Source organism: Tachysurus vachellii, chromosome 8 (genome assembly GCF_030014155.1).
Source record: "Tachysurus vachellii isolate PV-2020 chromosome 8, HZAU_Pvac_v1, whole genome shotgun sequence".
Taxonomy (NCBI): Eukaryota; Metazoa; Chordata; class Actinopteri; order Siluriformes; family Bagridae; genus Tachysurus; species Tachysurus vachellii.
The window spans coordinates 11,725,642-11,744,001 of NC_083467.1; the positions used below are offsets into that span (position 1 = coordinate 11,725,642).

Consider the following 18,360-nt stretch of genomic DNA (forward strand, 5'->3'; position numbering starts at 1 on the left):
TTTTCTCCTGTTTGTTGCTCTGTCTCACTCAGGTTGTGGTTGTAGCCACACTGCAGGCAGTGAAAGTGTCCCCATTAATAGAGCGAGTCAGTGACCATAAGGACTTTAAAAAGTTGCTCAGGACAAGAACCAACGTCCTTGTTCTGTACACTAAGACAGGTGAGTGTCAAACCTACGTTATTAAATATAATCTAGTCAGCCATGGTGATGCTTATACGCATTCACAAATCATCTAGTGTAGAGAGTTTCTGAATGTGCACTTTTTCTTTCCTTCACTAGTACCAAAAACCTGAGAAGAAGAATAATCTGTGCGTCACTAAAATGTTTGTCATGTGTAGTCTACATAGGAGTTAGGATAATGTGGGGACAAACGCAACATACTCCAGTGCAAACGTTAAAACAGCTCTCACACCCCGACAATACCCTCTCTAATTTGTACTTGTTGGTGGAGGGATGCACGGTGCCATGTGTGATGATGTGTGGTTTTCTGGTCCGTAAACAGCCTCATTTTTATACGCAGCAGAAAGGTCTCCCAAGACCTCAGTGCTCCAGATATATTGGTTTCATAATTCATGGCCCATTTCTGCCATGTGAGGTCATTGGGTAAGACTCTGGAGTATCGAACAGAGCATTTGATTGATGGCCGAGTCATCTGCTCATTCTCCAAAGCTTTGGTTTGAATCTCGCAGAATACACACATATACACAATATACGCACACACGCGCTTTTAGTTCCCCCTGTCGGATGTTTCCATTACCTTTAACGTTGCAGAGTAGCTGAGCTACGAAGAGAGCCTATTAAATAGTTAGTAATATAGGAATACTGTAGGAATGCTGTATTTAGGGCTTTTAATTTTCAAAGTTAAGGAAGGAATTCTTCGCCACACTCCACCGTGTACTTTTTTGTTGCTTCACTGTATAACCTGTTGTTCCTGTCTTGTAGCTTCATAGTGTTTTTGGATATTGGCCTATTTAATAGCACAAAAATATGTTTTAACAGAGACTACAAAACAAGTCTGAATGTTGCTTTGGATACGTCTGTCTGCTAAATACTGTTAATGCCAAACTTTTAGGAATACGTTTACTTTTGGCTTTGCTTAAAGAGAAAGAAATAAAGGATTAAAAAGTACAAAATGTTGGTACTATATTACAGTGGGTCTCATAAGTTGTAATGGTTTCTGTATAAAAGGCCTTGCTCCAATTGTATTTTTATTTTAACCTCAGCTACATCCGGGGATGTTCAACTGAAGCTGCTGACTGATGTAGCCCAAGCTGTGAAAGGCCAAGGGACCATCGCCTGGGTAAACTGCGGGTATGTCTCACCGAACATTTCACAACATTTGTGTCAGTGGATTAGCAGTTTGCTAGATATATGTGTATATAATAAGGAACATAATTATCAGGTAGTGGAATGAGTATTCATGAGCCCTGGAACACGAGCTCAGTGACAACGCTTAAAGCATCAGTGACAGGAAATGGGAAAAGGTTTGTAATCCCTTTGGAATTATTTGGATTTGTAAAGGAATGATTCTTGAAATGTAGTGTGTCATAGCTATAATAAAAACTCATCAACGGGTGCATCACGTCTGTATGTGGAAAGTATTACATCAGGATTGAACCAAGCACTCACAAAATTGTAGCAGAACTAATCAAGGTATAGAGGAAGAAAAAAAAAACTTCTGTAGTTCAGCTATTTCAGTTTTCTATACATGAACCATTGTCGCATCCATTGTAACAAATATTTGTTTTATTATCATCTTGTAATAAGAAATAGCATATAAATCTAGTCAAATTTATATGCTATTTCTTATTATAAGATTATAATAAATCAAATATAAGATTAAGTCTATTTTAGGTGCTTTTGACTATTAATACTAGTTTTATTTGCAGATCAATTTTGCTTCTTCTAGAAATTAATGACTAAAATGAACAACATAATCTGCTAATAGAACATGGGCATCTAAAATTTAAAAATACTCAAATATCTCTAGAAATAGGTAATAATAATAATCTTAGATTTTGAAAACTAGATTATTGTGAATACATTCAAGACATTTTAACTTGATGAGGTGAACGTTTTTGTAGTTTAGTCATGTTTTATGTGCCTGGACCGCTTCAAATTTTAATCGAATAACCCTAATTTTATTAAAAACAAATTGTGTTTGCTCAGGGGTCAGGGTGGTAATCTACTGATCTGAGATGGCAGCACTTCCATCCTGCCCACTGTTGGGTCCCTGAGAACGATCCTTCCCCCTAACTTTCTGTCTGTATCCTGTCTCAATTGTAAAGTAAAATGGGTAAATGTACTGTACAGTAAATGAGCAGGTACTGGCTTAACCTGGTCTCTCAGAAATGTTGTAGGCAGCGATCCGATCTGAACCCCTGATCCAGATCATTACAGGAATAAGTATAAGAACCTAGAGAAAACTGACCTAGTTTAAGGAATACTGTTTGTAGGCAGGTATTCCAGTCAGCTTGAGTATAGGATTGATTTTTCCTGCCAGATAAAACGCTCACATTGTTTTGGTTATGGGTAATTTACAGTTTATGCGTGTTTGTACTGTTGTAGGTGAAGCCTTCAATTTAGAAAAACGAGAGCAAAATGAATCAGTCATCTTTTCCCTGTTTGTGGAAGGAAGACTGCAGTGATTTCACACTCATGAATACACACTTCTTTTCGTTCTAAGCTTCCACCGATTCTTGCCACAGATCTGTCAGATACGGCAGGATGACTCTTTGAAAGAAGTTCAGTGAAACCTTTTCATGCCAGCGACATGGCCCTTGTGCAGCGTGCAATCCTCTCGGCATCTGCCAGCCCAGAAGAGCGTACCCATATATTTCATTCTTCTTTATCTCTTTTCCTTCTATTTGAGTTTCTCTTTTCCTTTTTCCAACCTGTGAGTCTGTCAGCCCTTTGCTCACTCTGTCTGCAATTGCTGCGAAGAAGAAAAACCTAAGAAAAAACTGCAAAATCTCTCGTCTCATACTTTCCAGTTACGGATTTACTGAAGCTATTACTACTGATGAGATGCCTTTTTGCCAGTTTGTACCAAATATATATAGCAAGTTTGCTGTCACAATGTTCTAGTTTAACTATAGTGGTGCAATTGCAATTAAGGTCTTTTCCTAGGACTTAAGAAGAAAGATAAGTATCTATTTTTTCAGAACATTTGAAGTGAAGGAGAACTGAAACAATCAAGCAGCAACAGTACTTAAGCCAACTTATCTGACTGGCTTCTCAACAAGAAGAATAGTTTTACTAATTGCACAGATTCCTGATTAGGTCTTGAAGGATTTGTGCTCTTTGCTGAGGTCTTACTAATTTAAACCTACTGTAAGTGCACCAGGTTAGAGATGAAACAGGACACTTTATCAACCCTCATGTCCAGGTGGTAGCGCAGTGTTTTGACTGTGAGTTAGGAGTTAGATACATCACTTAGCCTTCAGTTGTGGGCAAACTGCAAGATAAAACTGAGCCTCTGCAAAAATAATAACACTGCTTTTAGCCTGCAGCGTGAGAAAGTCTCTGCTAGAAATTGATGACATTGCCAGGAGAAGTGCACATATTGTCAAATGACAAGGACCTGAAAGATGGCCAGATCACTGTGCTGGGGCATTAACTCACCATGTCAGGATAGAGCACTTGGAGAAAGACAGAACCTGAGATGTTTATGGATAAAGGATTCTTATCGAATGTGTGAAATGCATGATCTGTTAGAAAATCTATATATAATATGATTTTGTTTCAAGCTTTCAAGTCTAATGTGGCTGGACAGTGGTGTTGGATTTCACCTTAATAGCTTTGGGATTGGTTTGAGTCAGTGGTATTGTCATGGTTTCATTTGGAAACCAGTGAGAAATATCAGGGTTAGTCATTTCCTCTTCCGTTACTTTTAACTATTGTTGTGAGCCATGACTGATGCAGATTGGACCCTTTCTTCTCCCTTCTGGCTACAGTGTTTTATTTAGAGTACATTCTGTAGAGGTGAGCAATACGTCTTAAAAGACACATACAGACTGATTCATGCAGAAAGCACAATGGGTTAGTTGATATATAAAATGTTTAAATTTAAATTTTATATGTCACATACACAATTATACACAGTAAGATGCAGTGAAATGTTTTTCTCTGTCTTCTGTCAGTGTTAAAAATATCCTTTAATTGCTTTTTTGCTGTAGAAAAGAGATTAGCTGTATGAGGAAAAGAAACAGACTAACTATTAAAAAACGTAGCATATAAATTCAATTATGTATATGATGACATCCTGATTTAGTTTATGCTAAATTCACTTCCATGGTAATTTCACTAATGAATTATTAACGTATTATTAACTGTTTTATTTTCCGATTCTATTTTATGAAAAGAGAGGTTAAATGTGTGCAAGAACAGTCGACTCAACGTTTGACCCTTACCCAGAAGTGCTTATGAAACCAAGCAGCATCTCAAGATTTAAATTCCCAGGCTGTTAAGTGGTGCAATGGAAAAGCCTTCGCTATACTACACAAAGATTGCTAGTTTGAATCCCAGTGACTCCCCAGCCATGGTGGGGAGTCCAAAGAAGCAAAATTGGCTGTGATCTCTGGGAGAAATGGCAAACTCTCCCTCCATCAATAACAGTGACACTAACCACTGGCAGTGGTGACTCAACTGGTTAAGGCTCTGGTTTGTTGATCAGAGGATCAGGGTTCAAGTCCCAGCACAGCCTAGCTGCCACTGATGGGCCCTTGATGCAACCCTTCCTGCTCCAGGGGCGCTGTATCATAGCTGCCCCTGCACTCTGACCCCAACCTCCTCAGTTGGGGTATGTGAAGAAAATAATTCCACTGTGCTGTAATGTATATGTGGCTATAATAAAGGCTTCTATGCCCCCGTTCTATTCTATTCTATTAAAACCATTTGTGGTTGTCTGTGAGATCGTGTATGCAGAAGAGTGTGGATAGTGCATTCCTCCAAAGTGTGTCACGCTGACTTCACATGTCTCCAAGGAAGCATTCTCAGTGATTGGTTAGTGCTTGTTGTATAATAGAGGAGAGCTGGGTGAGTGGTGGGTGGGAATTGGCCAAGAAAATCCACTGAAGGGGAAATAAAATGAATACAATCCTGCATTCATATCCCTTGGTGGCTGAAAGCCTAAGCTACTGCTTACACTGCTTACTCTGCTTACAGCTAACATCTATGGTTCCATAGTGCTGCCTGTGGCATGTCTGCCAGTAAATACCCAGTGTTGCCATCTGTGCTAGTGAGTCAGGACCTTCACTACGCAGCATGTTTAACTGAATGTCCCACCTGACAGCCCACACTTTTGCTTTTCCTCTTCCCATTCTTCCACTTTTAATGTCCTTCCTCAGACAAAAGTTTGATGAGAAACATGCGTAAAGCTAATAAGGCTGTCTCAGCCCCTCTTTGAAGAAGAGGACATTGGCAGGGGGAGGGTGTTGGATGTCAAGATTTTAAATTGAATTCTGTCTCTTTGAAATTCCATGAAAATTAGAATGTGGGCTTTAGTTTTCATGACGTCTTCTTTCTGGGGCTTTAGCTTTCTTGGAGTCGTCTTTCTGCGTCAGTTGTTCCTATGTAATATGTTTCTGTGCTCATTATGACCGACTCTCACAGAGAAGTAGCAGTTCTGGAGCATTGTGTGCATTCTAAGGCAAAGGGTGGTAATTACACATTCTTTCTGTAATATGTTCTAGGTAACCATGGGCCAACAATGTTTGGTCAGGTGACTCATCTAGGAAACAGTTGCATAAATCTGAAAGGATTCGGCTGTTACGTAGTACCTACTGAGAACACACATTTTTATATCCAGATGGCTAGTCTACATTTTCAGTGGTTTGGTTTTGTTCAAAGTCTTCACACTGACCATTCGAAATGGGCTAAAGTGGACTGTCAACTTCATGGTGTTTTTTTTTTTTTGCTTCGTTCTTTTTTTAAATCTAAATTTATAGCTCTGATGTAAGGTCAAAATGTACATTTCACAGTCAAAATATAGCGCCTTGGTTAAGTTGGTTAAAAGTTCATTTATGGGCTCTCGTACATATGAGAATGTTGTTTGCCAAATTACATATGAATGAACGTCTTTGCTCTAACTTGTTACTCTTGTCATCATGTATTACTGCTATGATATTTTCTATTTTTATTTTCCCTAATTTATTCTCTTGGTCTAATACACGCGTGCTGTACAACATATTTATGAGAATGCAGAAATGAGATCTTTGTATATGCTCTAACTGCTTAACATCACTTTATTTGGTCCACATAGTAGCCTTTTTTCCACTGCATACGTTTCTGGAATGTTTAACAGATAGTAAACAGAGTTTAATGGGGTATGGAGTTTAATGGAGTATGGAAACTACATTTTTCCCATGGCATTCACTTCTTTACAAATTGTATGAGTTTTGGCGTCTTGCCATCAACATGGGCATTACTACTGTCTTTAGGGGTTGTGTCTGTATCAATGTTTGTTGCTGATTGGTTGAACTTAAATGACATCAGGGAGATTTCAGCAAAGCACACCTTTTTGGTGCTTAAAAAATTGTGCAGCTATCCGACAAATAAAAAACTGGGACAATAATTTGATCTTAATTGACAATGCAAGGTTGTTAACCAAATAGCTAAATCGACAACAGAGCAGAGTTTATTAAAGCACTTTCTTCTATTTTGGCTGTTGGTGTGTTGCCAAAATTCTGATTAATTTACTTTAATTGTCTTCATTATGGCTTCTCCATTGGAAAATTAAGTATTAACTTTTTTTAGCATGCAGCAAAAAACCCTTAAGAATACTACTGGGTTGCTTGTGTTCATCTGCTCGGATGTAATTCTTTTTTTTTTTCCCACAGCTGAACTGTGGATTTCTGTTATACCATTATGAGAGTTTCATTTACTGGTCTCTTCATCTATCTTCCTTCCCCTCTAGGGATTCTGAAGGTCGCAAACTCTGTAAGAAAGTGAAAGTGGATCCGAGTTCAAAGACTGCTGGATTTGAAATCCTTCATTATAAGTAAGTGTGCGCTCTGTGCTCTCTCAAGCTTAACGTTTTATTGGAAATATTACTGAGTAGTAGAAGATAATGAGCTCACAACAGGCACTATCATTAAATATCATTCTGCTTTGTGTGTGTTGTTTTTTTTTTTTTGGCTTTTTTTTTTTTTTTTTTTTGCCTTTTTTTTTTTTTTTTATAAACAGAGACGGAACCTTTCACACAGAATACAACAGACCAGCCACACTTAAGGTAATTGCTGTGAAAATTGTAGACTCCTGTTCTGTTTGGAAATAAGTTGTGACAGTTCATTTAAATTTCATTTTCCTCTAGCAATAGATGGAAATTATTATTATTTTTGAATCACACTGGACGTTAGGACCGAACACTGAGCCATGTACAGTGTGCAAATAGCAGGGTAATGTAAATTTCATTTCACAGCTGTGTTCCTCTTTTCTAAAGTAAGCGTCTCGAAAAAAGTACTGGATTTACAATGTGTGCTCGTTTTATTGAATTTACTTGAGGAATAATTGAGTAATGGGTTTTTAGTCAAAACACATCTTCATCTGTATCCCGTAGTTAAACTTTTCTAGACCCCTTGTAGTCATTGTTCCTCCCTGTGCATGTGATACTGCACTACACAAACAAATATGGCTTCATACCATAGGTGCTAGTTTGACCAAAACTATAAGGTTGATCCAATACCAGCTCGCCGCCTTGTGTTCATTTCTTACACCCACCTCTTCCCTTTGTAACCATTCTGCTTGTCCATAGTTGACATGGTGTTAATGAATAGTTCTGCAGTTGAAAATGAATGAGCTCTGGTGTGTGACTCATTGCTAAGAAAGGTGAGCTGCCTACACGGAGAAACCGAGGCTTCTGATTAAAAGCACCCGCTGCCGGGTCCGATATTGTTCTTCGTTTGCACGATTACACTCATTATGAGCACTTGATGTCCAAAAGGCACCTCTTTTGTCTTGACTGATGAGGTAATACTGTAAAATGTCCTGTTCTATGAAATTTTCTTGTTGTACTTTCAAATTGACATACAGTAGATGTCTTGTTGTAAAACCTTAAAGGACAGTATAGACTTTTTTTTTGTTTGAAGGATGCACTATGCACCAGCATCCGTGACGCTCAGAACGTAGAGGATGAGAGCTTTGACAGGAAAAGATGACTCATCACTGCTTTTCTAATAATGGCTGGGTTTTTTTTTCTTCTTCTTTTTTTCATCCTCTAACTTCTCTTGTTTTTCAGTCTATGGTGGCATTTCTGAAAGACCCCACAGGTGCCCCCCTATGGGAGGAGAACCCCGAAGCTAAAGACATTGCTCACATCGAGACAGAGAAAGTGAGTATCTCTTTTAGCCCAGACAAAGATCAGCTTTCCGTCCTCAGCGTTTGCCTAGTGTGGGAACTGCATGCTGAACAAAAGCAATGAGTTAGACAATCTGCAAGAAGTACCAGGCTGTTCTACTGTCTCCTGAGACCACACTTGGCCGAGATACAGGTCTAGGAGCATTAAGGAGCATATGCAGCGTACTAAAACAAGCCTTAAACAGCAGACCATCAAAGAATTTGGATACAGACAACAGGAATTATGAAAGCAAAGCTTAATCGAAAAGAAAGTCTAAGTTTAACTCTTTTTGAACACATTATAATCCAGAGAGCTTCCCTGCTGTGAGGGCTGCACTCAATCAGTAAGCAGCCCTACTCTTGGAGATGAGATAGCTTTGCAACTCGCTTGAAGAGCGTATTGATTGCTGCAGGGGAGTGTATGCTCGGTGGCTTATTACATCTTTTGGGGTGTCAACTGCCAAAAGCAAAGCTCAGCTGCAGGAAGCAATCTGGTAATGAAGCACGAATATAAACAAAGCTGATGAATGACATTTCCCTGAGAGCTGGTGAATCCATGCATGCATTCTAAAATAAGACATTAGTGTAAATACTGTATGACTCACTAATATGATGATTAAATCAAGGTAAAAATGAATCATTGGTTGTCACATAATATAGAAGCTTAACTCTGCCTTATAGAGTTTCTTATTGAATAACTATCCATTGTTAATGTCCAAAATATAATGTCCAGCTAAGATTAGTGTGTCTACTCTGTTCCTGTGTCCCATAAGCTCTAAATAATTCTGATCTTTAAGTGATGAGGTTCTGCACAGTTGTATTGTTGAGAATTCGAGGTAATGGCCTCAATACATCCTGGGGGAAAAAATACCAAGCCATTTCTCTTAAGGGGTTCTGTGCCTTTTTCCTACAGGACTTCAAGAAGCTGTTGAAAAGAGAAGAGAAACCCATCCTCATGATGTTTTATGCCCCATGTGAGTCACCTGATGATCTACTTTCATTCTGTCCTCAGTCACTGGCGAATTCAAGCAGCTTAGGTTTCAAAGGGTGTCAGATCCTGCAAACAAATGGCTTAGCTTTAACTGTAAAATAATGAAAGTTTAAAGCCTGGTGCTTTTAAAATTTGCATAGTGTGTCAATAGTTTACATGACTGAGCGTCTCGGTTCTTATAATAACATATGACACTTTGAAGTAAGGAGGAGTCTTTGGATAATCAATTTAATCTTAATAGTTGCTTTTTTGCATTATGTGTACTTTATTAATATCGTTGTTGTTGCTGCACTTTTGATTTTTTTTTTTCATATACAAGATTTAATTGGTTTAAGCGAGTGCCTTTTATTACTCTGCATCCATGAAATAGTCTGATTAATTTAGATAATAGCTCTAGAGCTTATTTAATATTCAGAAAAGCGTTAACTATGTTGTTGAATGGGAAGCACAGGAATAATTCTTTATTTAGTGGCTTTTTCACACTAAAGGACACTTCACAGCTTTCCCACTTGACAAATTTATTGGGAAATAAAGATAGAAGTCAGTAGAGTGCTTAGTATGTTTGTTTACTCATAATAACTATAAAAGAGACAATGTTGTTGATTGACAACCCCCCCCCCCCCCCCCCCCCCCCCCAAAAAAACAACAAAAAAAAACAAAACAAAACAAAAAAAAAAAACAAATTGCATTTTTGATCATTTTTACTATCAATAAGTCATAGCGGCATCAGTACGTGTTAAATTTCGTTTATTAAAAAAATTGGACAGTCCTAAATATCAGTGATTTGGTATCCAATCACCAAAATTGTTTGTTTTATTTGATGTTCAATTTGACTAGCTCTTAACTTTATTGTAATTTCTATTCATCCAGAGTATTAGATTTGATATATATTTATGTTACAGTATAGTATGGCATGATAGGGCTGAAAACAAGCATATATTTGAATCTTATCAGCAAAGCATGTACATTTGTATACTGTACCATAACTGCAGATGATTTATTTAGCAGTTTCTGTACATTGTAAAGAGAAGTAACTGGAAAAACTGAAGCCCTCATTAATTATTGGGAAGTGGGAAATCTTACCGTTTTTATTGTGCCCAGAATACGCAAAGGCCAACTGTGGGTCTATGTATTTTTGTGAGATTGCTTATGAAGATCATAATATCTGTACTTGGGAATAAAACTAGCTATGATCCTTTGCATCTGGGGTATCAAGGTTAAGTGTCAAATTCTAAATTGCTGTGTAGAAATTCAGATGGTTTGGGCTTACATCCAGATTCAGAAACATCCTGATCAGGCTTGACTATTGGCTTTGGATGCAGATTATGTCAGGCTCTCACATCTTCCATGATCGTTGATGGGAAAGGAACAGCTGCTGCTGCTGGACGTCAAAGTCAAATCTTAATGATGCACTGTAGGCATTCAGCAAGGAGCAATCATGAAGGCAGTACTGTATTACTTGAATAACTTTTGAACTTTGACACTTTTTTCCACTTGCTCTTGGCTTGTCGGAAAATCCTGTGAGAGGGTTTTTGCAAAACAGGCAGAAATTGTTTCTGCTTAGTTAATTGCACTCCATTGTTAGCTTATCTGCATTGGGCATTTGGGGTCACCACTATAGTCACCTAATTAGAATTGATGTCTACAGGTGTGAAATTTGTGGGCCATATTCAGAACACGGTAGACTGTACATGTTCTTGAACATTGAGGTTGACTGTTCCCACACATTTTTTATATCTTTTAGCAGTTTTCCAGAGACACATTCTAAAGGATAGTGTTTTTCTAGAGTATTATTTAACCTGTGTGTTTGTAAACCAAGGTGTCGACTTTCATGGCAATTCTGAAGAAATTGGGTGCTTTTACCAGACAGGGTTTATTTTTGTATTCCAAGCACGACAAAAGAGAAAGACTAGCTGAGAGGTGATGTCTGGCTCTCCTGATGGCTATGGGAGGTATAATCCAGGATACAGAACACGAGTTCTTTTCCCTCCACTGTCTATCCGGACCTATGGAAAGGGAAACTCAGTGATGAGTCACTTAATCACTTCTTATTACTTGAGACCAGCAGGGCCAAAGGCACTCATTCAGACCTACTGAATCAAATCATGCATAGATTTCGGTTTGGCTGGACACTCAGCTTTGAAATTTGCCTTCTCTACTGTCTTGTGTTGTCTAGAGAATGTTTGATCATACTGTATGTTGGGGGATCTAGTCTGTTGTCCTCTGCCGGATCGGACGCTCTCTGAGAGTTACTGGGGCTTCCATCTCTGTGCAGTTGTGTCTGTATTTGGGTGCCACTCTCCTTGGGGCTAGTTTGCACACATTTTGGGATTGTTAATGCACATAAGTCATTGTACCGTTACTATACAAGAATTATAAACTTACCTGACCCAGCATTATATTGGTAGTCAGCCTAAAAAAAATAGAGATAGTGAGTACAAAAGAGAGATAGTAGGTTATACAAGTGTTCAAGATCATATTTGGAGCTCTTGGATAGTACAGAGTCCAAAAACTATAGATAAGCAGCCAAGACACTGTGGTGTTGGAGTACTTATTTATTTGTGTAAACTGATAAGAAAGGAAACACTGCACTGTGGTAGGTGCAAGCTGGTTTCCCCAAAGCTAATGCAAAACTGAATTCAGAGGAAATCGACGAGGTACTTTTAACTACAGAAAAACTGTCAAAATTCTGCTCGTATCGCAGACCTAATCCTACTCTGATGTAGCCAGAGCACAGGTGATCACTAAACAGCTTGACACAGACTTTTATGGTGAATATCCATCTAGCACTCGTGGTTGTCCATTCTCAGTTATAAGCCTTGTTAACTCTCTTTACCGGATCAAAAGAATTTTTATTTGTTTTGGGATACCAGGCTTTGCACTGAATTCCAGGTCACACTCCACAGGGGTGCTTAATGACTCATATGGAAGTAGCCATTCGTTAAGCACAATATGGGTTTGTAGTATTTCTGTTACTCCCTAGCCTACTGTACTAGGGGCAATAAATTCATAGAAAGAAAAAGCGGTTAATTTCAGTATAATCTTCAATGAATTGAAGTAGTGACATTTCTACTCGCTGAGATGCCCCAAGTGATTCTTCATAAGCATCTCAAATTTAAAGGTGTTATCTTTAACCACTAAAATTCTGTGTACGGTTATTACACATAAAGCCAAGTGCCCTGACTTTTAGAGTTTAGACTTTTAGAGCAGCCCTGCAGCAATAAAATATTGCATTTGTTTATACTGATTTAAAATAGTCCAATATGTTGATTTCCTGATTGCACTGGATGTTAAGCAGCATTTTTTTTTTTTTTGAGTAAAACAATAATCAGTAACGTGTCTGTATATTAACATTACATTAACTTTTAGCTTAAGGCTTGTGCAACTTATTAAGAATGCATTCTATGTAGTGCTCACAATGATTATTTGTTGCTTCCTGTAGTATGTGGCGTTCTTCCACGTTCTTCTACTGTTTTAAGGTTGTTATATGTGGAAAAACATTCAGTTGTGAACAGGGTAGTTTCTAAAGTTGTACAGTTTTGTGTTTGGGAGATGATGAAATGCTGCCTGGGTATTGAAAGCTGAAAGCAGAGGGCAGCCTGCGGGCTATTCATTTAAGCTTCACTTGTAGTTTCCTGTTTTTCTTCTCTTTTCTTCTTTAATTTTTCGCTTACTTCCTGAGACGTTATTTGTTATTGTATAGAATTAATAATTGAGTGCTTCAGGGTAAACACACAACACTCAGTTCTCTATATGTCTCCAAGTTAGATGCAGTAATATTCTAAGAAACTAAGAATTTATATGCATTCATTTATATGAGTTCATTTAAGTAATCTTTTAAAATTGTAAAAATGTTTTCAGAGGATTATTACCATTACAAGTCAGTAGGAGTTTGTTAACTGCTCCGAATTCTGTATTCAGTAAATCTCTTACTCGTATACCTTCCTTTCTTTGACACAAAGGGTGCGGTGTATGTAAGAGGATGCAGCCCATCTTCCAACAAGCTGCCACTGAGACGAAAGGGAAATATGTAAGTATTTCTGTGCTATTTCTCTATTTTAATACAGCAACCAGTTCATTAATTTCCTCACACTTCAGCTTAGTGATGTCTGTTTTTAATTCAATAACAACAGGATATTTTATAGCACTGATCACAGAGTTCTTCCAGTCAGTTTCATGTCCTACAAATTTGTCACTCTGTGTTTTGTTTAATAATGCATCCAGTGCTGTTTAGGCCTTGTGTGTATGACGTATACCGTATATACCAGATTATACAATATCAGTTGTACACAAGTGGAGTCAAGTTGGGGTTTTTTTTCCCCCTTTAATCACAGGCAGGTGCAATGATAGAGATTAAATATAATTTCCTCAGAATCATGGTGCTACACTAAACATGAAAGTGTCAGACAAACAGATAAGTAGCACAGTGACAGGTGACGAGTCAATAAATATACTAAATACAGAGAATAGATTGTATAATGACCAATAAATAATAGAGTAAATACAGTAAACACACAGCATGGTAAACAGATTAAATATTGTAAATACGGTAAAAATGATAAACACGCTAAATACAGTAAACATGGGCAATACCGTGAATACAGTAAACATGGTCTAACAGTGAATACTGTCTAACAGTGAATATGGTAAACACAGTATATAAATACAATTCAATTCGAATTCAGTTCAAATTTATTTTGATAGCACTTTTAACAACGGACATTGTCTCAAAGCAGGTCGAAGTACTTTAGCTTCACCACACTGATACTGCTGGGACCTTGAGCATGGCTCTTAACTCTAGCTCTTAACTCTAGCTCTTAATATGTGAAGAAAATTATTTCACTGTTCTGGAACGTATATATGACTAAACAAGTCGTCTTTTTTCTCCTTCCTGAGCAACAGTATAGCAGAGTTTACACTATCAAAATACTACTGTGTACATTATACACAAGAGTTGTTGAAAGAAAAAAATCTAGTGAAGAATCAAAATCAGTATTACGCAGCTGAACGGCCCACATGGCCTGCTGTCCTGTCCTGGTTTCACAAGCCAGAATCTCTCTGAACATGCACCAGCAGTTGGCTCGGATCACACCACCACAGGAACCGAACGTATTTCTTCTGTTCTTTTTATGGTGCTGCAAATGAGGACTAGTTTCACTAATTGGAGCATGGTTTATTTCTCATACTTACTGGAAGAACATCGGGCTGCACAGACAGCCTGTAAGTAAACCATTTGTATAATGAATGTCTAGTTTTCAGACACGGACAGCTAGGAAGAGATTTGCAACTTCCTGCACTTTTGCATGTGTGCTTGCAGGATGCCGATAGTGTTCAAAAAATGAAGTCAGTTGTTCTCGCACACACATTTTTCACTGTACGGCTGGATGCATACACGCAGCCAGAGATGAGTTATAAATTTGTTCTTTTGAAGCTATGCAATTGTGAATTGTTTGTGTTTATTTTATGTTTTTGTATTTTTATGTGTGTTTTTGTCTTTGTTGGGTTTTTTTTTTGGTGCTTGTATCTCTCTTTGATATTCATCATTGTATATTGGCCTCTAATACCTGCTTGATTAATTTGTAATGAACCCCTGCTTGCTAATATTGTTTCTAATGAACATAACACTGCTACTGTACTTGTCCAGAAAATAAAGAAAATGCTATTCAGTTGACAGGCAAATTGTGCACTTGCATTAGGTGTCCTTTATCAGGAAAAACAAACAGATGGCCAAGCGAATAAATAAAAATCCCCAAAAACACCACATGCTTAAAAAGTCGGGCTGCGTCTCACCATGATTCCCATGACAGGACCCAAACGGTTTATCCTGTAAATGATTAAAAATCACCCCTGTCTCAGATCCTGTCTTCAGTTTTCTCTTCAAATTATCTATTATCAGCAACATTTAACATAAGCAATAGTGATGCCATGAAATGTAATGTTTTCCACCACAAAATAAGTCTGTTATTGATCTTGGCATTGCAACGCAGACAAGAGTTTGATGTTTACCATGTCCTCCAACACTCAAGGCTGTTCTTTGATGATGATCTAATTTAACACACTTCTGTTTCCCCCATGTTGCAGCCATTCGTCTTCATTTCCCAGTGTTCCTTTTTGTTTTATTTGATCATTTGTTATTCTTGTCTCGCTGCAGGTATTAGCGGGGATGAACGTTCATCCAGCGGAGTTTGACGGACTTAAGCAGGAGTATGACGTCAAGGGCTACCCAACCTTCTGCTACTTTGAGTGAGTCTTTGTCTTTTCAACGTAATTCTGCTTTTACGTATGTCTGAACCTGTGGCACCTTCACAAGTCATTGCTGCATGAAGTCCACTGCAGATGTTCTTGGTTCTATAGCTGAAACTTTGGCATTGTTTAGTCACTGGCCTTTGGGAAGGATTGGTTGTTTCAGGCCAGAGGAAGAGGGTGAAAAAAGGGAGGATGAGGAAGTAATATCAGAATAAGCCACTTGAAATTTACCAGGCAATAAAGTGCTCAGAGCTGATATGCTCATAAAATATTTATTTTGAAGGACATTTGTATTGAGGGACCCGAGCGAAAGCATAACAGTGACGACTCTCTTGTTCACATACTGATGACAGCAGCTCAAGCAGAACACATTAAAACATCTGCAGACATTGTAGTGAATGGTAAATTAGTTGTGATGCTGAAGATCTGCTGCTTAACAAGCATATACCAAGAGTACATTAAGGAGGCTTTTATACTGGCAGGTTGGTCTGAAACAGAAAGACAAGAAAAATTGTGAAAGCATTACGATGATGATGACATCATTATTTTCCACAACATGTGTAGCATGAGTGGCACAGGAACATTGTGGGACACAGAGGAATGTCGTAAGATAAAAACAAATGCACCGGCATTTGATAGAATCGAGTGAGTCTGAATCAAAGCCATCACTGCAGGGATGTCCAAAGTCAAAACAACCAAGATCTCCAAAACTCAGAATTGTGCAGTTGTCTCAGATGATTGACAGTGGTGTCTCCATGACAACATTAACAACCCGAGCACATGAACAAAAGAGATCGATACGCGAGAACTCCTGCAAGTAATAAAATATCATTCTTCCTTTACTAATATTTCTGAGGCTGTTCTTTGTATTAACTTCACTGGTTAACATCTGATTGCATCGCAGGCGAAGTTATTCCTTCTGTTTATAATAAACTTTTCTGTCCCTGCATTTGTGATTGTCTGTCACAATTACAGCTCAGCACAATTACTATAGACACAGGCTAATTATTTACCCAAGTACCTTTCTGTCATGGTTTTAAAAATGTCTTAGTGATGAGTGTCTAAAAATGTCTAAGATTAATTTACCTGATCTCATCTACTTCTAAAATATATCATCTTGTCTGTGAGAATTTTTTTTCTCTTTTTTTTTGCAGTATGTTTACTATTTGTATTTAGAGCTGATGACATTATTCAAAGTGACTTGACTAGTTGAGAGTCAAGGGTCTTGCTCAAAGGCCCAAAAATTGGCAGGTTGGTGGTTTTCAGATTTGAACTGCCACCATTTACTGATTAGTCACTATTACAAAATTTCACGCCAGTTTTATCTAGGCGTCTTTTGACTTGCCAGTTCATGTAGCAGTAGAGAACAAAAAGGTAAAACTGTGACCTTTGTAGATGGTGGAAAATGATGGTGCTGTGTATTATTAATGAACCAATCACACAACTGGAAAATAAATGGAATTATTCACATTATGTAAAATATATGAAATATGTTTTTTTCAAAGATATTACATTTCTGACAAAGCTATATTGTACTGAACTTAAACAATGGTCTAATGATTAGAATGAATTGTAATCAATTTGTGTAGTATTAATGTAAACCAGATATATTGTGAAATGTCTTGGCAGAATAGTGGAGCTTTCACACCAGTGTCCAGGGTTCGTGTCTCTGAGCACAGGGTTTGATTTTATTCAGCAGTTTGTAAATATATGTTCAAATCATGATCAGTGTCCCAGAACAAATTGTGGTAATGTAACTCAGTTCAAGAACAGGGAGCTGATGCACTGATTTGAATTAGTAAAGCTAACAAGGGTTGTTTTTTTTTTTTGTGCCTCGTTGGCTTTTCCACATCTGGGGGAAAAAAAACCCTCTACACCAGGGTTTTTGTGGTAAACCTTAAAACCTTTTTTTCCCCATCTCATCCTGCATGGATTTTCTTGTTGTCTCTGTTGGCACCTCTTTAATATAATAGAAGAAGTTAATCATGAAAAATTTAGCCAGAGATTTAAGGAATGAGACAGCTGGCTTTAGCCAAGTCTAAAGCCGTGACGTTTACTCAACTTGATCTAGCGCAGAACTTTTCTCAGTAAACAAATACCGAGGAGTATGAGGTTTGTTTAGTGAGTAGATTCTCCTGAGAACATCTATCCTGCCCTCATTTCTATCCAGAGCCAGCGAAAGCCTTGATCAGTTAATGAGAACACAAAAAGTTTCTCTGAGAATTAACTGGGGTCAATATGGCTCAACATGTGCAGTATTAATCACACAGCACCCGGTATTCTCTTTCCTTAAATTGTCTGAGTTTTTGTAATAACCCTCAACAAAGAGAGCATTGTCTAATGAATCCTTAAAAAAATACGCTTTCAAATGGAATTTGTTGCTTTTGCTCCTACATGTATTTCAGCAAAAGTTATTTTACTCTGTGCTGCATCTCTATGTGGTCAGGTTTATCTGCTTTCATTCAATGTTAGACACTTTCTCATTCAATGCTAAATGTGTGCCATTTTAATTATGGAAGGGCTAATTAAACGCCACTCTCCGCCCAATCTGTTTTCAACGAGCCATTAGCCATTGCCCTGAAGGGAGTCGCAGGCTAACGATCGCTGAGCGCCATTGCTTACGGTAATGAGACTCTGGGAGCTAAGCGCCAGCACTTTCTTTCAGCCCTTTGACTCCAGACGTTGCTTTTCTTTCATTTCTGTTGCAGCCGTTTACACTCGGAACCATCAACCTCAGCATTGCTTCTTTCTTAAAAACAGTCAAAGAATGACTTAACATCAGGCATGAA

At 38.0% G+C, this 18,360-nt stretch overlaps 1 protein-coding gene across 2 annotated transcripts in view; it reads left to right on the top strand.

Moving 5' to 3' along the window:
• The window catches only part of pdia5 (protein disulfide isomerase family A, member 5), a 45,422-nt gene that overhangs the window by 7,119 nt on the left and 19,943 nt on the right, over nt 1-18,360 (top strand). For both annotated transcript variants that reach the window (XM_060876271.1, XM_060876270.1), the window contains exons 2-9: nt 33-159; nt 1,224-1,311; nt 6,917-7,000; nt 7,186-7,231; nt 8,237-8,329; nt 9,248-9,308; nt 13,288-13,355; nt 15,477-15,568. In XM_060876271.1, the coding sequence (XP_060732254.1) occupies nt 33-159; nt 1,224-1,311; nt 6,917-7,000; nt 7,186-7,231; nt 8,237-8,329; nt 9,248-9,308; nt 13,288-13,355; nt 15,477-15,568 (659 nt within the window). The remainder of the gene's footprint in view (nt 1-32; nt 160-1,223; nt 1,312-6,916; nt 7,001-7,185; nt 7,232-8,236; nt 8,330-9,247; nt 9,309-13,287; nt 13,356-15,476; nt 15,569-18,360) is intronic.